The sequence below is a fragment of the Ursus maritimus genome, unplaced genomic scaffold (assembly GCF_017311325.1).
Source record: "Ursus maritimus isolate PB19 unplaced genomic scaffold, ASM1731132v1 scaffold_13, whole genome shotgun sequence".
Lineage (NCBI taxonomy): Eukaryota > Metazoa > Chordata > Mammalia > Carnivora > Ursidae > Ursus > Ursus maritimus.
In genome coordinates this window covers 3,216,030-3,237,845 of record NW_024423675.1, presented here as the reverse complement: position 1 = coordinate 3,237,845, position 21,816 = coordinate 3,216,030, and the positions used below count along the sequence as shown (strand labels likewise).

General features: G+C 37.7%; 1 protein-coding gene and 1 pseudogene across 1 annotated transcript in view; one reads left to right on the top strand and one right to left on the bottom strand.

The window, feature by feature from the left end:
• Positions 1 to 21,816, top strand: part of MDN1 (midasin AAA ATPase 1) — a 165,075-nt gene that overhangs the window by 53,094 nt on the left and 90,165 nt on the right. Inside the window, exons 17-33 of the mRNA XM_008687583.2 lie at positions 815 to 918; positions 2,211 to 2,355; positions 2,845 to 2,941; positions 4,014 to 4,127; positions 7,165 to 7,312; positions 7,802 to 7,912; positions 9,983 to 10,134; positions 10,659 to 10,837; positions 11,420 to 11,628; positions 11,818 to 11,964; positions 12,762 to 12,903; positions 14,413 to 14,547; positions 14,629 to 14,767; positions 15,372 to 15,510; positions 15,818 to 15,948; positions 17,506 to 17,650; positions 19,481 to 19,610. Of these exons, the coding sequence (XP_008685805.2) occupies positions 815 to 918; positions 2,211 to 2,355; positions 2,845 to 2,941; positions 4,014 to 4,127; positions 7,165 to 7,312; positions 7,802 to 7,912; positions 9,983 to 10,134; positions 10,659 to 10,837; positions 11,420 to 11,628; positions 11,818 to 11,964; positions 12,762 to 12,903; positions 14,413 to 14,547; positions 14,629 to 14,767; positions 15,372 to 15,510; positions 15,818 to 15,948; positions 17,506 to 17,650; positions 19,481 to 19,610 (2,367 nt within the window). The remainder of the gene's footprint in view (positions 1 to 814; positions 919 to 2,210; positions 2,356 to 2,844; positions 2,942 to 4,013; positions 4,128 to 7,164; positions 7,313 to 7,801; positions 7,913 to 9,982; positions 10,135 to 10,658; positions 10,838 to 11,419; positions 11,629 to 11,817; positions 11,965 to 12,761; positions 12,904 to 14,412; positions 14,548 to 14,628; positions 14,768 to 15,371; positions 15,511 to 15,817; positions 15,949 to 17,505; positions 17,651 to 19,480; positions 19,611 to 21,816) is intronic.
• LOC121102299 lies at positions 5,142 to 6,401 on the bottom strand (annotated as a pseudogene).

The following is a 21,816-nucleotide window of genomic DNA, read 5'->3' as shown; positions in this document are numbered from 1 at the left end:
AAAAAAAAAAAAAAAAAGGACAGTGGGGATTGAAACTGGTAACCAAGGGGTTAATGGGACCAATAATAAGTGCAGCTGCAGACTAAAACCACAAATGCAACATTTTACCCAGACCTGTTTTCACTTGCCTTTAAATATCCCTGACTCTCTTTCTTCGGGAAGGGCGGATTTGAGGCTTGCTTGTTCGGAGTCTCCTCACTCAGCTGCCTCTTGAATAAATCCTTGCTGCACACTCGATGTCTCCACCATTGGCTTTGCTGTGCATCAGTCAGACAAACTTGAATTCCCTTACAGAATTAGGAGAAGAGTGTGGGGAAGAATGAAGCCATATAAATCGGAGCTTTCTAGGACTTAGGGCAAAGGTGACTATGAAATATTGTTGCTCTTGTGATTCTAGATATGATTTCCATAAAAACATGTTTGGTCATGTTGATGTATGAGTACCACCTATTGGTCAATAAGTCATATTTCCTTAGAAAATAAGTTATTTCCAAAGAGCTGGATTCTACAGCCAAAGGGCTTTTGGTAGCTTAGTTACCATCTCTGCACTTCCTAATCCATAAAATGGGGAAAAGGGTACATACTTCAAAGGAGTCTTGTGAGGGGTAAAAGATTTAGCTAATGTACATATGCATATAAATGAACTGATGACTGTAGTGGCTGGCACATTATATAAGTATTTGGATTTATTTATTTTTATATATCTAAGATGTTTGATTTTTATGTAAGTTTTGTTTTGTTTTGTTTTTTGGTTTAAGTTCTGTGTATTACAACCTAAAATGTATGTTACATTCTTGTCTTTATTCTTTTCTAGGGTTACTCCTAAAAGAGAAATGGGAAGCATTTGGTCTTAGACTCAACCATGCTCAACAACAGATGAAAATGACTGAAAATGCTCTATTGTTTGCATTTGTAGAGGTATTTTGGTTCAGTTATTTAGGTTAAAGGAATGTTGATTTGATGCAAAATGCAAGTGTAGGCAGGCTACTATTTTGTGTTCTCTTTATGGTGATATTTTTAGTGTTCGGTGTTTAAGATTTAATGAACACTAATGAAATAACACTTTGAGGGGAAGATTTCTGAAAAATGTCCTTTATGGAAATGATAAGGCCTTGATGAGCACCATTATTTTTAAAGTTGCAGTTGAGGACAACTAGTGAAGTCTGTTTCATGGTGAGAGGTTGGGGCAGGGGGTAGATTTGGAACTTGAGGCCTCACTTTCTATTGTAGCAAATGGGTAGCTCTACTGTTTTCTGTCCTGTCACCTTGTGGGAAGAACCAACTTAATTAAATTTTCATGACTTAAGCTTTTTAAATTCTTAACTTAAAAAATTTCTTCTGTGACATACTTTAGACTACACCCTAAAAGGAGTCCTCTTGTTTGAGGTGGTGTTTTGGTCAGTGAGAAGGTCACTGAATCATGTCCATCATTGTGGGAAATTTGGTCATCAATGCTTAATCTCAATGGGATTATTTTTAAAATAACCAATTAGGATGTCAAGTGCTCTCAAAATAGGTTTTATACCTATTTCATTACTTGGCATTACACTGGAATTCAATACATTTGTTCAGTTTTATTGTTTTCAGTTAAATTTATAGAAGATTCTGGTAGGATCATCAGGAAAACAAAAGTATAAAGCCATTTAATAAATTAAAACAATTTAGTTTTTGATGTATCAACTGAGTGGATTTTAAGATTTATTTTTCAGTGCTCTTAGAAACAGAACTTGAAGAGATAAATCAGTGAAGAGGAGGAAAGATTTATTTTGATATTCTCCAGCAAATGTGAAAAGCTGTGTATTAAAACCAGTACACTTTTTTGACTTAGTCATTTATCTCATCTTTGCATACTCATTGCCTGACCCTGTATTTATTTTGGATGCTTTTAATAACATTTGGGTACTTATAAGCATTTAATACATTATAAATTATTAGTTACCTGACCGGCTATCTACTGAGATGATTTAGGTTGTTGCACCTCTTTGTTAGGCTCAGAGATAATCCCTTGACCCTTCTAGACATTAAAAATGGTTAAGTTGTCCTTAGCTCTTACAACCAGCTGGCAGCCATTCGGCATTTAGGGTGAAAGCTCATCGAGCATGAGAGGTCTGCCCTCACTTCTTGTGTCTAACCCTGCTTACATACCTGCTCTTGGTGAGTGTGTCTTTATGTGCAATGTATTTTTAACAGTTTACTTTCTCTTCTTTTAGGGTACTCTAGCTCAGGCCGTGAAGAAGGGAGAATGGATCTTGTTGGATGAGATTAATCTGGCTGCTCCAGAAACATTAGAATGTCTCAGTGGTTTACTTGAAGGTTCCTCTGGCTCCCTTGTGTTACTGGATCGAGGAGATACAGGTAGCACTTGATCCCACTGAGGTTTGACTTGGTGCCAGGACTTTTGGCCTCTTTAGAGTAAGATTCTTTGGTTAGGTGGATTACATAGTCCTCCCAGTGTTCATTCATTCCATAATACTAATTTCTGCCAAGTTAGGTGACATGGAGAATGCAAAGAATAAGAATTTAAGTTATTTCGGTAGTAGGTAATAGACATGCACACTGAATGACAAAATATATGATGGTGAATAGGCGATAAAATATAAATAATAATGAACAACCATACCTTAAAAGATAGTGGAAGGGCAGCATAAGATTAAGTTGGTACATAGATCTGGAAGTTGGTTTCAGAAAAAGCGAGGATGATTTGAGCAGCCAGCCCCAAGCCCGCTGAGTGTGAGACAGGGTTTCCTGGCCTGAGGTTCTGTGGAGTTAGATGGTCTTCCCCTGGGCACCTGTGGCTGATCACTTGATGTTACCAGTTGAGAATCTATAATTTTCTCTTAACAGAACCACTGGTTCGTCATCCTGACTTCCGTTTATTTGCCTGTATGAACCCAGCAACAGATGTGGGCAAAAGAAATCTCCCACCAGGAATAAGAAACAGGTAAGGGGACATGGCCTGGTTCCTGGGGACTTTTTTTTTTTTTTAAGTTCTCTTGATTGATTGATTGTTAATATTAACATAACCAAACCTCATAACAATACTTGAACTTTCTTGACCTCTGATAAGAGGAATCCTTCCTTATTTGTCATATTCCTCTACTTTATCAGGTGGTAGGAATACAGAGGACTCCAAAACACTGGAAATGTTTTTCCTTTGGGTTGAGTGACAGTTAATGACTCACGGATATTGTAGAAAATAAAATTTTTTCCTCCTTCAGATAACCTTATAGCTATCAGAAAAACCTTCACATACAGTATAACATAGAATAGTATAAGTGCATCTTAGGAACTGAATCCTCTTGGGTAAGGCCAGTGATTTGTAAAAGGCCTTTTACACTGACTGACACTAACAACCTTGTTGGTTGTTGGTATTTTATGTGTGTAGCATTTGGAAAAAGATCACATCTTATTTTTGTTGGTGACCTTTTGTTGACTTTTGAGTTTTATTTAAAATTTTATTAGATTCCTCCCCCCATTAGAAAAGTAACAAAACCTTCTTAGGAAAATTCTATAAACTATAAGCATTGTATTGTCCTTTGCTCCAATGATTTTATTTTCAATGTTGAGGGTGCTTTTTGTTGTTGCATGTATTTTTTATCACATGTAGTTATAATAACACCTCTGAAAATAAGGATAAATGTCTTATTTTATTTCATTATGGTCAGTTTGTATCTAAATGAAAGGCTTTCATATTTTATAAACAATTAAAATGAGTTTACATAACTTCTTGTGTTTTGTATTTTCTTTTTTTAAGATCTTAGGTATTTGAGAGCAAGAGAGAGAACAAGTCGGGGGGAGGGGCAGAGGGAGAGGGAAAAGCCAGCTCCCTGCTCAGCAGGGAGCTTGTTGAGGGGCTCCATCCCAGGACCCTGGGATCATGACCCAAGCCAAAGGCAGGTGCTTAACCAACTGAGCCACCCAGGTGCCCCTATGTTTTGTATTTTTTTTATTGCCAGAATAGCTGTATGAACTTCCTAAAAAGTTGTTGTTATTTAGTAATCATTGTCTTACAGGTTCACAGAACTTTATGTAGAAGAATTGGAAAGTAAAGAAGATTTACAAATTCTTATTGTGGATTATCTGAAAGGACTGAGTGTGAATAAGACCATAGTGCAAGGAATCATCAGGTAGGTTCTCTTTGGTTTCTCTTTATAAACTTTTCACCTGAACATAAAAATGTGTGCCTCATGCACATATATGACTTCTTTTTTGCTTCTGACGAGAGAAGGATTATCATTAAGATTCTATTTTAAAGTTGGAACCTTATGAACTCCCATGGCTTTTCCTAATGAAGCTACATTGAAAGCTTAAGAATTACCACCTATGAGAATATGTAAACAATTAGATAATGTTCTCCTAATTACTCTTGTATTCGTAGCTAGGTGTTTGCATCCCCGGAATGCGAATGGTTTGTATTTTGATCTGTCTTGATGAAATCTTACTTTTTGCCATTTGCATGCTAGTTATGTGGGATGCAGGGAGAAAAAGGTTGATACAGTGAGTGATTTAGGTTTAGAATTAACTGAGGCTTAGCTGAAGACAGTATAGATTGGCCATGTGGCTTGGTGCTTTCTTGAGCCTTTTTCTTCTTCTTCTTTTTAAAGAATGCATTTTCTAAACTGCAAAGCATTTTATTTTATTTTTTTAAAATTTTATTTGTCAGAGAGCGTGCACACACAGAGAGCAAGCAGTGGGGAGAGGCAGGCAGCGGGGAGAGGCAGGCTCCTGCTGAGCAAGGAACCCAATGTAGGACTCGATCCCAGGACCCTGGGATCATGACCTGAGCCAAAGGCAGATGCTTAACCAACTCAGCCACCCATGCGTCCCTCTTGAGCCTTTATTTCTGTTTCTGTTTTTGTTTTCTATGCCGTGTGGAAAGGGTGCAATCAGACAGCTTGAATTCTAGTATGGGCTCTGTCAAAAACAAATTCTGTCATTCTGGGCACATCATTTAGTTAATTTTGTCTGTGTTGCCTAGAAAGAACTATACACTATGTAAAGCTTTTGAAATAGGATCATATTAATGTTTTACTTCGCATTTTGCGGTTTGTTCCCTTTTTTTGGGTACAAATTATTGAGTTGCCCACGTGCTAGGGATATAGCTATAAATAAGATAAATATAAATAAGCTCCTCACGGAGCTTTTAATTCAGGAGGTGAAGATAACCAGTAAACAAGGAGATACATACTGTAATTTTTTTGAAGTGACTATAACCTCAAGATTTTATTGTCTTCATAATATAGCAAAATATGAAGGTTAGAACTGGTTCACTTGGCCCTTTCTCTTCTTATTTCTTCCCAGTTCAAAATGCTTACATCCCTTAATAGCCAGTATTCTCTTAGATCTGCAGTTGGGCTCAACACATTAAAGCCTCAGCACAATCTTCTTTGTAGTTTTAGCCTTTTTCCAGAAAATCGTCTTAGTCTGCCCACCGTAGCCACTCTGCTTCCTGTCATAATGCAACTTTCCCTGGGAGTAAGGAGAATCTTTGTCTTTCTTGTACTGTGTCACTTTGTGGGGTTGGTGCTTGCCGTACTTCTTACAGAAATTCTGGTGAGTTTTAGGAATGTTTGCAAGAGCACTCTCAGCACAGAAAGCAGGAGAAACATAATTTTAGGTTATGGTAAATGAAGAAAAATAACACATAAAGCAAAACGGGGATTAGAAAATACAGGCTTGTAGCCCTATTTTATTTTTTATTTTTTAAAGATTTTATTTGAGAGAGGGAGCAGGGAGAGAGAGAGAGCATGAGCAGGGGGAGTGGCAGGGGGAGAAACATACTCCCTGCTGAGCAGGGAGCCCAATGCAGGCCTCGATCCTAGAACCCTGGGATCATGACCTGAGCTGAAGGCAGGGGCTTAACCAATTGAACCACCCAGGCGCCTCAGTTGGAGCCCTATTTTAAATAGAATAGTTAAGGAGGCATTTGTGAAAATGCTTTGAAATGGTTTACCAATACCACATTCTAAAATTGGAACACTTTTGTTAGCCGAGAATATTTGGACAAAAGTATAAATATGTGTGGTTAAAATTGAAAAGCAGAGATAAAACAGACTAGATAAAGCAGAGGCTCTTGTAAAATGCTGATAGTATAAGTGGTAAGTGTTCCATTTGTAATAACCCACTTCTAGAATGTAGATTCTTTCTACAAAAGAAAAGAATGTATAGCTAGATTGCAAAGAGATAAGCCAAATCTTACTTGGGCAAGAACTTAGATTTAATCTGAGACACACATTTGGTTACTCTTGATCTTGTGTAGCTGATCATGAATTTCATGAAATTTTAAATTTCTTCTTCCATCTTGTCATCTTCTAGACTTCTAAAGTGTGTGGTAATGATAATAGTAACAGTCACCATATTTTCATGCTTTTTAACATTTTGTCATTACTGATTACGGCCATACTTATGACCTTTCAAAACACCATGATTTTTTTCTGTGTGCTTCTCCATCACTATTAGATTACACAGGGACTTTATTTCCCTATTGTATTAGAGCTGACTCTGGAACACTGTGTTTGGACTCTGTATATTCTTTTTTTTTTTTTCTTTTAAGATTTATTTATTTTACAGTGTGTGGGGTTGGGAGGTTGGAGGGGCAGAGAGGGAGGGAGGGAGAGAAAATTTCAAGCAAACTCCCCTCTGAGCCCCAATATGGGGCTTCATCCCATGACCCTGAGATCATGACCTGAGCCGAAGTCAAGAGTTGGATGCTAAACTGACTGAACCACCCAGGTGCTCCTGGACTCTGTATATTCTTACTAAGGGCTTCTCCTATCTTACTGTCTTTTTGTTAAGAATCCGGTGTTTTTCACCTCTCTCCTCTTTTCATCCTAAAGGAAATTGATAGATACTTCTTTTGAAAGAGTCTCTGAGTGTGTGAAAAATAGATTTTTAAAAAAATTTTATTTATTTGAGAGAGCGTACACAAGCAGAGGGGAGGGCAGAGGGAGAAGCAGACTCCCCACTGAGCAAAGAGCCCTGAAAAATAGATTCAAAAGAGAATGTCTGAGAGATTTTGATGAATGCTCTAGGAAATTGTATATAAGCTTAACTAATTCTATAAAAATGGCTTTTGGACCGTGTGGGGGGAAAAAAAAGGAATAATGGCAAAATAGTGAATGCTTATTAGTTAATAAAGTCATTTGAACTCCGTCTTTTTTGTAGCTTGTACACAGCTCTACGGAAAGACTCTGGGACAAAATTGGTGGATGGAACTGGCCATAGACCTCACTACAGCCTTCGGACTCTTTGCAGAGCTCTGCGATTTGCAGCTTCCAATCCCTGTAGCAACATCCAGCGCTCGCTCTATGAGGTCTTTCTAAAGTCTGTGCTTGGGTGGGAGCTTGGTGGATGGGAGGGAGTGGTGATGCAAATGCCAGGTTTGCCTGTGCAGTCCATTTAGTCGGATCAGCCCAGAACATACCAGAGTGACCCTGCCATTTTTGTACCATCATATCACATTTAAAAGTTGTTCTGGGAGGGGCGCCTGGGTGGCACAGCGGTTGAGCATCTGCCTTCGGCTCAGGGCGTGATCCCGGCGTTATGGGATCGAGCCCCACATCAGGCTCCTCCGTTGTGAGCCTGCTTCTTCCTCTCCCACTCTCCCTGCTTGTGTTCCCTCTCTCGCTGGCTGTCTCTATCTCTGTCAAATAAATAAATAAAATCTTCAAAAAAAAAAAAAAAGTTGTTCTGGGAACCAGTACCACCCAAGAGTTTGAGTTTTGTTTCTGAAATAAGTTGGCCTGTTATTGTAGAAGGGTAATTAGTTTTATGCATATTTGTTTGTTTGTTTTTTCCCTAGGGCTTTTGTTTGGGTTTCTTAACACAGCTTGACAGGGCATCACACCCAGTAGTTCAGAAGCTCATTTGTCAACACATTGTCTCTGGCAACGTAAAAAGTCTGCTGAAGCAGGTATGTTGTTTGATTTCTTGACTTATTTAACATAAATGAAAGGCTGAATTATCAAAATTTCAATTTTTTTAAAACAAGACTTGTTTCTAATTATGAAAGTAATCCATTTGTTCCAAAAAATTAGGTGGTGTCTTAGATGGTGAAAATTCCAAATAATCCTACTCCTACTCTTTAGAGATTTAAACCTTATACCTTTCCACCTAAATTATATATGTATTTTGTTAAATATTCAAATTCTGACAGTGTGTGTATAGCTTTATCAAGGCAAATTCTTTCTTGTTTTTTATTTTAATTCCACTATATTTAATATACAGTGTTCTATTTTCAGATATACAATACTGTGATTCAGCAAATCTGTATGTTACTTGTTGCTGAAGCTAAGTGTACTCTTAATCCCTATCATCTGTTTTACCATCTCCCCACCTACCTCCTTTCTGGTAACCATCAATTTGTTCTCTGTTGTTAAGAGTCTGTTTTTTGGTTTGTCTTTTTTTTTCTTTGTTCATTTTTGTTTCTTAAATTCCACGTATGCGTGAAGTTATATGGTATTTGTCTTTTCCTGACTGACTTATTTCATTTAGTAAGGGCGCAAATTCTAAACATATATCTAATATAAATGACTTAAAAGGAATCATAATACTTTTCTGTAGCTTCCTTTCTTAGCCTAACTATATCCTATATTTTCGTGTCTGTACCAGATATCACTGTGGCATGGTTTCTAATGGTTACATAGTATTTTGTTGCTTACACCATAATTTGTGTACACACTTCCCATCTGATTGATGGTTGGGCATTTTTTTCCTTATTAAATACAACAACCGTTTCAGTTTGACAAAGGAAATTCTCAAATAACATGGGAGTGAAAGATACTGAGAAAGTGGTTTACCAATGAACAGGCTTGTTTTATGTTGATTCCTTACTCTTAAGGTAGAAGGAACCTTATTAGGGACTTAGGATTACTTTGGATTCAGTATTTTTTCCTTTTTAAAAATTATACAAGTAACATATGAATATATACTTTTGGTAAACCATAAATACATTGAAAAAAGGCTCAAGCTTGCTGTGATTATCATTCCAATACCACTGTCCTTTACTTTTTTTTGTATTTTCCTAATGGATCCATATGATGGAAGTTTAAATATCTTTTTTTCCCACTGCTCCTGAGCTAAGTTGAGGAGCTCTTAAAAGAAGTTTTAGTAGCTTCGCGTTAGGGAACTAAATGTTTTAGAACACTTTTTCATAGCTACAGATCTGACCACTTCTGACCATTTTTGATCTATGAAAATGACAGTTATGTTATAAATCAACTTAATAACTCCTATCATATCTTTGAAAGATTATGTCATTTGCACTATTATCCTTGATAGAGTAGTTTCTCTGGAAGGTCACACTTTTTTTGGGGGGGGGGATTTGTTTATTTATTTTGGTGGGGAGGGGTTGAGGGAGGGGGAGAGGGAGAATCTTAGGCAGACTCCACGCCCAGCGCAGAGCCCAACGTGGTGCTCCGTCTCACAACCCCAATATCATGGTTTGAGCCAAAATCAGGAGTTGAACACTTAACCGACTGAGCCACCCAAGTGACCCTGGAGGGTCACTTTTATTTTTAATGTCTTCTAGGGGATCCAGAATGTAATAATGCAAAGCTCCGGTCCTTCAGTTCAACACTGGTCCTGTTTTTAGGAACGTGGTTTATATGAACTACATGTTTTTGACCAAAATACTTCATCAGGGTGGGAATTTTGGGAGGTGAGAGAAAAGAACTAAATCATTAACTATTTAAGAAACTATTTGATTCAAGGTCTTCCCCAAACTCACCACTTCAGTTTGACAAAGGAAATTCTAGAATAACATGGGAGTGAAAGATGCTGAGAAAGTGGTTTACCAACTAACAGGCTTATTTTTATGTTGATTCCTTACTCTTAAGAAAGAAAGAATCTTATTAGGGACTTAGGATTACTTTGGGGCAGCATTCTTGGTGATAACTTCTTTTCCAACCTACACCCCTCTCTGAAAGGATGCCATAGTTGTCACGGGACTGTAGGTTATTTCTCTAACTTTTTTGTCTTTCAGCCTATTCCAGAACCAAAAGGAGGCCGGCTTATCCAGGTCGAAGGATACTGGATTTCGGTGGGAGACAAGGAACCTACAATAGATGAGACCTACATTCTTACATCTTCTGTTAAGCTAAACCTGAGAGACATAGTCCGAGTGGTTTCTGCAGGGTGTGTGGACCTTTTCTTTTGCTTCTCAGAAGTTCTACCAGCATAGGCATTGATGACATTCTAGTCTTACTTCCTTGATTTTCCAAGTGCTTTATTGTTGTTTATTGGCTTAAGTGAGTAATTCCTTCCCAAGTCCATACTTTTCTCCTGGCACAAAGCATTGCTTCTAGTTGCACCTTTTGGTGGAAGCAATACAGATGCAGATTATTTTGGCCATCTTTAAGCTTGTTTTTCAGTATTTTGCTGGTGAATACTTATCCATTATTTAAGTGAGTGACAGCTAGTCCCATTTACTGTTTCTCACAAGTACTACAAGAAAGGTTGAGATTGCTTTCCTCAGTATTTTCTGAGGAACCCCTTTTACATAGAAACTTCTCAGGGCTTACGAAACATTCCATTAGTGGTGTGTAGGTATATAAAAATGTCTTTTTATGGTGATAAATGATACATTCCTTTTAATACTACTTGAATTCTGGTTTCTGTCTTTTTTTTCTTAAATTGCTTTATTGGCTGATCTTTTCAAGAACCTATCCAGTGTTGATTCAGGGAGAGACATCAGTTGGTAAAACAAGCCTTATCCGGTGGCTGGCAGCAGCTTCTGGTAACCATTGTGTGCGTATTAACAATCACGAACACACGGATATTCAGGAGTACATTGGTTGTTATACATCTGACTCTTCAGGGAAGCTTGTATTTAAAGAAGGTAGGATTTATTATTTCATTCCATGGGTATAGGTGTTCATTCTTTTAAACCCATTTCCCCATGTAAACTTCATCCTTTCCAGTTGAGGCACATTGGCCTTTGCCATAACAGATGGTTTGTCTTTCTCCCTGATCTCCCTGGCTAGGGGAGATCCAGCTTCCTTTGGGCCTCACTGATCTTGTTAGCTGTACGGAGAACTAGGACCAAGTTTTGTAGAGGGTAATTGAACTGCTACTTCATTTCCTAGAGACTAAGAAAAATGTGGTGAGCGTTGAACAGAGGGAAGCTGAGAATAGATATGAGAATGTGGTGATTTAAATGAAATTAGACTGCAGGGGGAAAATAAATGGGAAATATGATATTTGTCAGCCTTGGCTCCCCTTCTGTGTGAAATGATAACTTTAATTGAAAATTGTCCTTTCTTGATATTTGACATCACAAATTATTTTTGGGCATGACTAGCTGCAGGAAGTAATTTATTTTGAAATGTAATGGTCTAGGATTGGTTGATTTGTATATAACATTTTTTAAAACTTTGTGGACTAATTTATGTACTAATCTTCAGTGTTTGTTTTTTCTAAGGTGTTCTTATTGATGCTATGAGAAAGGGCTACTGGATTATTTTAGATGAATTAAATTTGGCCCCTACTGATGTGCTAGAGGCACTGAACAGATTGCTGGATGATAACCGTGAATTGCTCATCACAGAAACACAAGAAGTTGTTAAAGCTCACCCTCGGTTCATGCTTTTTGCTACCCAGAATCCCCCAGGACTTTATGGAGGCAGAAAGGTGTGTAGCATTTGCCCCTTACTCCCGTTTGTTACTCCATCAAGTAATAAATCTTTCTTGGTAAGACTGGGATGTTTTTACTTCTTTTGAAGGGTTTTTCTTTTTGTGGCAAATAACAGAGCCTCCATTTTGGAAACTGGGTAAGAGGCTCTTTTTGTCATGTTTTTTTTTTTCCTGTGTGTTTCCCAGGTGCTTTCAAGAGCCTTCAGGAATCGGTTTGTGGAATTGCATTTTGATGAATTGCCTAGTTCTGAGTTGGAAACAATCTTGCATAAGCGCTGTAGTTTGCCACCCTCCTATTGTAGCAAGTTGGTTAAAGTCATGCTGGACCTTCAGGTATTTCATCTCTCTCACTTACTTTCAAATGGAACATATTGATTAGATTTCGTGATCAAAATTTAAAATTTGATAGCCTTCTCAGGTAGACACAGCAGTCCATCTATTTTTTTCTCAAATTAAGGATATTATCGTAAAATGCACTCCATTAATATACATTTTGTGGTTTTGTAAATGAACAATTTGATACCATGTTATAGTTTTTCTCATAGTCATATGGTAACAGTTCCCTACTTGTGGGTAATTTTGGAACATTTTGTTTAGATTGGAACTTGGCATTGACAAACTACAATTTTTGTTTTTTAAATGGATCTAGTCCTTGAATGGACATAACTAAAGATATCCTTTTTATGTCTCTCCCTTGTCAATTCTGCAAAGCTACAGTTCCTTTGTTTTTTGAAAAGCCCTTTTTATGGTGTTAAAAGTGTCCTTTATCAGAATTAATACACTTTTAGTTTCTAGAAAGCTAATAGTAATTGACAATCTTACGACTATGTTCCCACCTTATGGGATTAATGTTTCTGCATGTTTGCCATCATTTGTATTCATAATTTTTTATATATGGTGTAAGAAATGGAATTCCTTTTTTTTTCTTGGTGTTGTGCTTTGGAATTTATACTCTTCTACATGAGTTTGAATATTTATCTTCAAAGGATTATAGTCCATTTACTTTTTTCAAAAATTAATCTCAGTGGAATGAATCATTTTTATTGGAGCATAAATTTGTTAAAAATTGTATATAGGTTGTACAGTGTGCTTGTCATTGCTCTTTTTCATTTGTTTTGATATTTTAATAGTCCTATCGCAGAAGTTCTTCAGTGTTTGCTGGAAAACAGGGCTTCATCACTCTTCGTGATCTGTTTCGGTGGGCTGAAAGATACAGATTGGCTGAACAGACTGAGAAAGAGTATGACTGGCTACAGCATTTAGCCAACGATGGTATGCTTTCAGTTGGATGCTTTCAAACTGTGAAGTTATGTCAAATATCAAACCTTCTTATTAAAATAAATCTTTCCCAAGTTGTGGTCAATATATACATTTTACTGAGTATTCCAGAAATGGTCTTTTTCCCTCAAGTGCCAGGTGCTTTTGAAAATGGTTCTTTTCTGCAGGCCTCTGTGCCACTATGTTTGGGTTTCTACAGTTTCAGATAGAGGCACAATGCCTATGTAAGAGTTTTGGCGGGTGGTTGGTGGTGTCTTTGTGGACTATTTATCTGCAACTCACTAATCGTAGGTAGTCGTGCTTGTGCCTTATACAGAAAACTGTCAGGTTGGGGCACCTGGGTGGCTCAGTCAGTTAGGCGTCTGCCTTTGGCTCAGGTCATGATCTCAGGGTCCCCATGTCTTCCCCTTCTCCCTCTACCCCTCCCCATGCTTGTGCACTTGTGTACTGTCAGATAAATAAATCTTTAAAAAAAAATAAGAAAGGAAGAAAACTGACAGGTTGGTCAGGTACTGTCATGGTTCTGAGGGAAGGTAGTTATGTCATCTGAGACTCATGATTGCTCATTTTAGTTTAATCCATGGGAAGAAGTTATATGTTTCTCTATAGGAAAGAAAGCATTTCAGAATCTACTGATTTGAAAGGTACTAATGAGTCATTAATGGAGTGGTTAATAAGGAGAGTAAGTAAAACTAACCCATGAGAGTTGTATTTTTTCTTTACTGGTAAAAAGTAGATAGGTGGAGGAACATTTTTTTTTAAAAAAATGTAACACTCTTTAATCAAGGTGTAACATATAGTAAAGTGAATGTAGTACTTTATTTTTTCATGTATAAGCTAGATTTAATTTTTTTTTTAACATTTGTACATACCCATGTAAATCATCACCTAGGCCAAAGTATAGAATATTTTTCGGTACCTCAAAAGATTCCTTCATGGTTCCTGCCAGTCTTAACCTCCCCTGGAGGTAACCACTGCTCTGACCTCTATCACCACTGATTTTTGCCTATGCTTGAGCTTCAGCTAGTATCATGCAGTATGTACTCCTTGGGTTTGACTTCTTTTCACCCAGCCTAATGTGAGGTTCAGCCATGCTGTTATGTGTATTAGGAATTCATTCTTTTTAAATTATTATTATGTTGTAACCCATTGTATGGAGATACCATAATATGCTTATTCATTCTCTTGTTGGTGGACATTTGGGTTATTTCCACTTTCTAGTTATTATGAATGGAACCGCTCTGAACATTCCTATATATGTATTTTGGTGCACATGTGTTCATTTGTGTTTGGGTCTACCTGCAAGTCATGTTGCTGGGGACTGGGCAGGCATAAGGTTAGTTGCAGTAGATTCTCCCAGTTTTCCAAAGTAGTTCTTTAGTTACTCTCACCACCAGCAGCTAAGAAGGTTGCTGTTGCTCCGTATTCTCAATATCCCTTGGTATTTTAACGTGACACTCAGTGATTCTTTTTTAATTTTAATTTTATTTTTATTTTTTCAAGGATTTATGCTTCTCGCAGGCCGAGTCAGGAAGCAGGAGGAGATTGATGTGATTCAAGAAGTCCTTGAAAAACATTTCAAGAAAAAATTGTGTCCTCAATCCCTCTTCTCCAAGGAAAATGTCCTAAAATTACTGAGTGAGTAGGTCAAAATATCTAGAGGAAATGAACTGAGCTGTGCTCCTATTAGAAGCTAAATATTTATTCTCCGTTTTATAGGTAAATTGTCCACTCAGGTATCCACACTGGAGTCTACGTTCAGCCACATTGTGTGGACTGAGGGCATGCGGAGGTTGGCGATGCTGGTGGGAAGGGCGCTGGAATTTGGTGAACCAGTGCTGCTGGTTGGAGACACTGGGTAAAACCCTGTGCTTCTGTGACAGTAACTCATGATGGTTCAGTTCAGTTCCTTAGGAGTATTCGAGTTACCTGCGAAGGATTATCAGGAATGCAATCTTTGTTTTTTCTTTTTTCTTTCTTTTTTTTTTTTTTTAAAGGATCATGTAAGAGACCCATTACTGTTCACTTTCCTCTTCCTTCAGACCTTTGTGATAGAAAAGAATGATTTCTTGTATTATTATCACTGGAGTTGTTTTTTTCTTTGTAATTCTTGTAAATAGTGCCATTCATTCTATAGATCTATAGAGAAGAGCAGATGAGCTCCTCTCCTGAAAGTCTGTAAGGTTTAGATTTCTTTCCCATCCCTTGTTGGTTGTTGGTAGAAGTAGAAAAGGATGGAATTCAGGTAGTGTGTACTTTTTTGTATAAGGAACACCGTAGGGTGCTGTTGTTTGGGGGGAGGGTGTCCTAAGCTCAGGGTGCAGAGGTCATGTGTTGGCCAGCAGTGTCTGCTGCTGCAGTGAGGCTCTCACCAGAGCTTCCCTCTTGTGCTGACTGGGTGTTTGTTCTTGTACATTTGGAATTTATGGTTCTTATTAATCTGGTATGTATCCGTTTAACAGGTGTGGGAAAACTACGATCTGTCAGGTGTTTGCAGGCTTGGCAAATCAGAAACTATACTCTGTCAACTGCCACTTACACATGGAGACATCAGACTTCCTGGGGGGACTGCGGCCGGTGAGACAGAAGCCAAAGGACAAGGTTTGTTCGATAGTGAATGATGTGGTGTTCATTCATTTGAGAATTGCACTTGGCTTTGTGCATGAGTCAGCTGTGGAACGTATTCATGGTGAGGTTTTGATCCCAGGTTTGATGTATATCTTTAGGTTTTCACTTGTCTGCAAAGGACTTTGAGGAGCATCCTGTTGTGTAGGCTTTATTCTTTGTTCTTAGACCCTTACTTTCTGCAGAATGACCGCTTACTCCAGCAGACACCAGCTAGCTATGTGTGTATTGCCTCGTGGGCCCACTTGGTCTTTAATTTCACACCTTCTTTTCCAAATTGTAGGAAGAAATTGATACATCAAGACTTTTTGAGTGGCATGATGGTCCTCTTGTTCTGGCCATGAAAGAAGATGGCTTTTTTCTCTTGGATGAGATCTCACTGGCTGACGACTCTGTCCTGGAAAGACTCAATAGGTATATGTGTAAGAGGTTTGCCCTGTGTGTGATGTTTTCACTGGTCTGGTTATTTTTTAATTAATCAGTTAAAAATTTTTTTAATTAAAAGATTAAAAATTCCCATGTAGTTAACCTATACCATTAGTTTCAGGTGTACAATATAGTGATGCTACAATTCTATACATTACATAGTGCTCATCATGATACGTCTACTCTTAATCCCATTCACCTATTTCACCTATCGCCCCCACCTGCCTCCCCTTTGGTAACCATCAGTTTTTTTTCCTATGGTTAAGAGTCTGTTTCTTGGTTGTTCTCTTTCTTTGTTTGTTCATTTATTTTGTTTCTTAAATTTTATGTATGAATGAAATCCTATGGTATTTTTCTTTGACTTATTTCACTTAGCATTGTACCCTCTAATTCTGTCCATATTGTTGCAAATGGCAAGATTTCATTCCTTTTTATGGCTAAATAATATTCCATAGACTATGGAATACTGGTCTGGTTTTTATAGGTATTCTCTTGCACAGTAATGTTTTTCATAGGTGCATAGTAAATGTTTGAAAATGATAATGAGTTACCGTTTTTGTTTTTTGGTTTGTTTGGTTTTGTTTGTTTGGTTTTGTTTTTTTTTGGGGGGGGTTTGGTTTTTTTTTTTTCTTTTTTTTCTGGGTTTAGCACTCAGTAGTTTAAGAGGCCTAGTTTTTCTGTTTTGTTGTCAATAATCAGTAAGATGGGACTGCGGAATGGTGGGGCTAAAAGCAAATGAACCGAAGTTAAAACTCTTTTTTAAGGCAATTTATGTGACCATTATCTAAATTCTTCAAAGATGCGGTATGGTTGTACAGCCTTAAATCTCAGACTAATATGAATTTTGACGTATACCTGTTTTTCTTTTTTGAAGTTTAATTTACCATAAAATGTATCCATTTTAGATGTATAATTCAACAACTTCTAGTAAATTTACTGAGTTTTGCACCATAATCCAGTTTTACATTTCCACCATACCAGTAGGATTCCTTCTACCCCTTTACAGTTTATTTCTGATGCCACCTCCTACTCCAGGCCACTACTAAATTACTTTCTGTAAAAAAATATTTGTCTTTTCAGCACCTTACATATAAATGGTCTCTTCTCACACTTCGCATTGTTTTGAGGTAACCTATGTTAGTAGTTTGTTCGTTTTTATTTCTAAGCGTATTCCATTGTATAGATATACCATATCTTTTTTTTATCTGTTCACCGCCTGATGGTATTTGGGTTATTTCTACTTTTATGAATAATGCTGCCATGAATATTTGCATACAAGACACTCATTTTTAAAACAGATGCCTTAATGGGGCAATAAGTGGATAAAGGGATTTTTTTTTTCTTTTGATCAGCAATATTGTTCCATTACAGAGGAATTGGGATAATGAGTCATTTTAAAATTCGAGCTAGGAAAGTGTTAACTAAATACAAAGCTCAGCAGAGGAGATAACTTTCTTCCTTTTTAAAAGAACTTGAAGACCACAAAATAGAAAGGTTACATAAGCCTTTTCTAATCTTATATTCTCTAACATTTCTGTCTTTTAGTGTCCTTGAAGTGGAAAAGTCCCTGGTATTAGCTGAAAAAGGCAGTGTAGAGGACAAGGATAATGAGGTAGAGCTGTTGACTGCTGGGAAAAAGTTCCGTATCTTAGCAACCATGAACCCTGGGGGCGACTTTGGAAAAAAAGAGGTAAAATTGTGTTCCTGAAGCATTATTTTTTTCTAGTTTTTGACCTCAGCTCACTGGCAGCTATAAATATAATATGTACAAATGCATTTGGAATTTTATATTGGGTAAAAATTAAAAACCTAGAAAGATACTTTAGAATTATTACAAAGTTGAGAATTCTGACATAATCATTTCCTTATTTTAATATCTCACTGTGTGTGTCTGAAATTTCATTGTTTCAGTCACTTTGCCCAGCTCTTTACATGTTACCATAACAAATTCTCACAAGAGCTCTGTGTGAAAGTTATTTTCCTACTTTCATGGATGAGAAAGTTGAAACTGAAATTTAATCTTAAACTCTGTTTCTGGGGTCTCCTCCCTTAAACATGAGTTTGGCTTTGAGTGTTTTAAAGTGACAAAAGTGTTGCAGCCAGGAACCGCTTCTTATTTTGCAGGTGGAGTGTATCTGTTCTCCCCAGGGGTCATGTGGGTTACCCTCAGACTATTGGTAAAGGAAAAGGTGGAGAGCAGCCTTCTGTTCAGAGGCTGGCTGTTAGGATCCAGCCAGGATCCAGTACCCTGAACACCATGTCTTTCAGGCTTGCAGAGTCTCTCAGTGGAGAAGTCTGTGTTGTGTGTGGGATCCTGGTCTGTTAGGAAAATGGTGACGTGGCGATAGGTCAGGTGTGATGAGAAGAAACAGGGGTTGTGAATGAAAGTAATTAAAATTCTTGGTAACTTGGTGGGTGTCCCTGATATGTGAATATGGTGTTTTGGGCCTGATTTTCCTCTGTAGCATAATATGAAGGATTATCACTACACTTCTTGAAATGTTCTGAAGAGAGGAAATAAGAAGAAATATATCACAGCTTCAAACATAATATGAAAACTGGTTCTTTGGCAAGTGAGAATAGCATAGAAAGGTCTGATTTCAAGGTTGTGTTTATTAAGGTTAGCTTAAATTAGGATAGTTTAAGTTTTTCTTGGAAGAACATTGCCAACTTTTACCTAAGGGAAGGTTCTTTTTTGTTTTTGCCTGCCAGCAGGCAGAGTGAGGTAGGATGACCAGTGGCACTGCTTGTCTAGGATGGCAGCAAGGAACACTCACACATTCACTGGGTCTTGACTGAGCTGCTCCTGAGTATAGGCATTGCTGCTAGTCCTGCTGCAGTAGGCCAGACAGATGGATGGAGTTTACCAAGTAAAAGGAAAGCAATAATAAGCTAGGTTACGTGCAAATGTGGCATTGTATACGCTTGTAAATAGGGGTTAATTGACATAGGGGAAGGTTAAGAAGGTAAGAGGAATCCATTTTGAGGGCAAAGACCATAAAGACTGGAAGAACTAACAATTCTTTGTTATACAAAAGGTAAAATATGTACCTCCTTAATAATTTCACTGTCCCCCTTCGAGCCACATAAAAGAAGTTTTCTCTTTCTACTTCAGACAGCTGTGCCCTGTGGGATAGTAGCTTTGATTTTCTTGAAAGCACTGGTTATGTAACTGAAGGTAAAGGAAGGGCGTTTGTTTAGGGTATAGTATTCAGGTTTGGCGGTCACCCACTGGGGCTGGACTTCAACTTGCATGACCTCTTCTATGAGCCCTTGAAGTTCTGCACTCTTGTCTATAAAGAAAGTGATGGGAATACTGTCTTGGGGGGTGTGGTGGAGACTAATGAGATGACCTGTGGAAGGAGCTAAGATAAAGTAGGTCTTCAATAAACTGTAGTAGTGGTAATAAAAGAAGCATCTAGTATTTGTTAAACTCATCAGCTAATATTCCTTCAAAGGATTTGTTTTCTGGTTTTCCTCATAGGTATTACATTCAAATTGAAATTTTTGTTTCTTGTAGCTGTCTCCTGCCTTAAGAAACCGGTTTACGGAAATATGGTGCCCACAAAGCACAAATCGTGAAGATTTAATTCAGGTTATCAGCCATAATCTTCGTCCAGGATTGTCTCTGGGCAGAATAGATCATAAAGGTGAGAGCTTTCAGGTGGTAAGCATAATTCCCAAACTTAGGAAGCCAATGAAAATTAGAAGTCATGTCTTAGAAAATAGGAATAGGTCTAAGATTTCATTTAATTAAAATCAGAAATAATACCAAAATACTTTAAAAATATATGTTAAAGTTTTATTTATTTATTTTAAAGATTCATTTTTGATAGAGTGCAAGTGCACTGGGGGTGGTGGCAGAGGGAGAGGGAGAGAGAGAATCCTGAAGCAGACTGCCTGCTGAGTGCAGAGTCTGACGCAGGGCTTGATCCCGTGACCGTGAGATCATGACGTGAGCCGAAATCAAGAGTCCAATGCTCAACTGACTGAGCCACCCAGTGTCCCTGTCATCAACTAATTTATTAACTTTATTTAAAAATTTTCTGGGGACGCCTGGGTGGCTCAGTTGTTAAGCGTCTGCCTTCGGCTCAGGTCATGATCCCAGCGTTCTGGGATTGAGCTCCACATCGGGCTCCCTGCTTGGCGGGAAGCCTGCTTCTCCCTTTCCACTCCCCCTGCTTGTGTTCCCTCTCTCACTGCCTCTGTCTGTCAAATAAATAAATAAAATCTTAAAAAAAAAAAAAAATCCTGGGTGGCTCTCTCTCCTTCTTACCCCCACTTGCTCTCTAAGAAGAATTTTCTTTTCATTATAAAAGTTTTTTAAAAAAAACATAAGGAAATAGAAGAATAGTATTAAAAAACTTCTGTATACCTAAAGCCTAAATTTAGCAATTTTTAAGAGATCTAGTAAGGGTCAAAGCATTTATTATATGGTTCTTTTATTGAGCCTAGATTGCTTTGATATATACATGCATGTTTTTTATTGAGGTACAATCAACATTCAACATCATATTAGTTTCAGGTGCATAACATGATTCAATATTTGTATCTGTTGTGAAATGATCACAGTAAGTCTACTTAACATTCATCATGATGTATATATATTTATCTTTCACATTGAAGGGCTAAATTTACAACCAAGTTCTGGTTTCAAGCCTTAATACAGTTTTTTTGGATCGTTTTCTCTCCCTTTTTAAAAAATCTCTTTCTTAAAGCATGTATAAAAGAGTATTTGCTTGTTCGAGTTCCAAACTCGCTTGAAGGACTTGTAGAAATAAAGCTTGTTGGGCCTCATACCTAGAGTTTCTGATTCAGTCAGTCTGGGGTGGGGCTTGAGAATTTGCCTTTGCCTTTGTAAGAAGTTCTTAGGTGATGCCAGTAATGTTGGTCCAAGGCCCATACTCAGAACTTCTTACTTACCTTCGTTGTGTGCTGTTCGCAATGCTGCATTTATTGTGAGAATTCCAGTTAAAGAAGGAGAAGACAAATTACTAAGCAGGCATGGTTTGTCTTTTTGCTCTGTGTGAGGGCCGAATTCCCCTTGGACGCAGCCTCTGTATCTCCTATGGGCTGCATGCTCTTCTTATAAGTTATTTGGATTGTAATAAGAATGGGAGAGAATGCAGCTGTAATTACACTGCCACCTTGGCCCCACCACCAGTGGGCTTCACGTTTAACGGAGTGAACAGTTTCTCTACAGGGCAGTTGGCACTGCGGCCCCTAGGCCTCAACTCTGAGCCTCAATGCTTGTCCTTAGGGAGCTTCTTTACTGTAAGCTTTGTAAAGTCTACATGGCAGCAACGTCTTTGGGGAGGCATTAGAGATCCTGAGGGAACAAGGAGAGTAAGGGAGAAGTGGCTTAATTTTTATCATCTGGAAATGGATCAGGTTAGCACAGTGTAAAAACGTTCTTAAAAACAGGAAACTAGGTAAAGCTTTTATTTCCAGATTTTCTTTATAAAGCTATGTAAGATTTAATGAATCTATTATTTTAACTAATAATGAATTCTAAATTGAATTCTGATTCTATTCAGAATACTTAAGATATAATTACTACTTTGTCTTAATCGAAATATAAACACCACTGAGTTCTTTCTCTAGGAGCTTTCGTTCACAAAGCTCTGTAGTAGTTTTATCTATACATCCATAGTATGAACAAAACAGAAAAGATTCAGTGACATCAGTGGGGTTTTTTGTGTTTTTTTGTTTCGTTTTTTTTTTTATGATGAAAGGCATGTGGGCTTTTTAAACTCTCCCACTCTTCTGACCAATACTTCTGAAGACATTGTGTTTTTGTTAAAATGACATATTGTTATTTCCTTGAGTTGTATTTTTAAAAGTAGAAATAAGGAA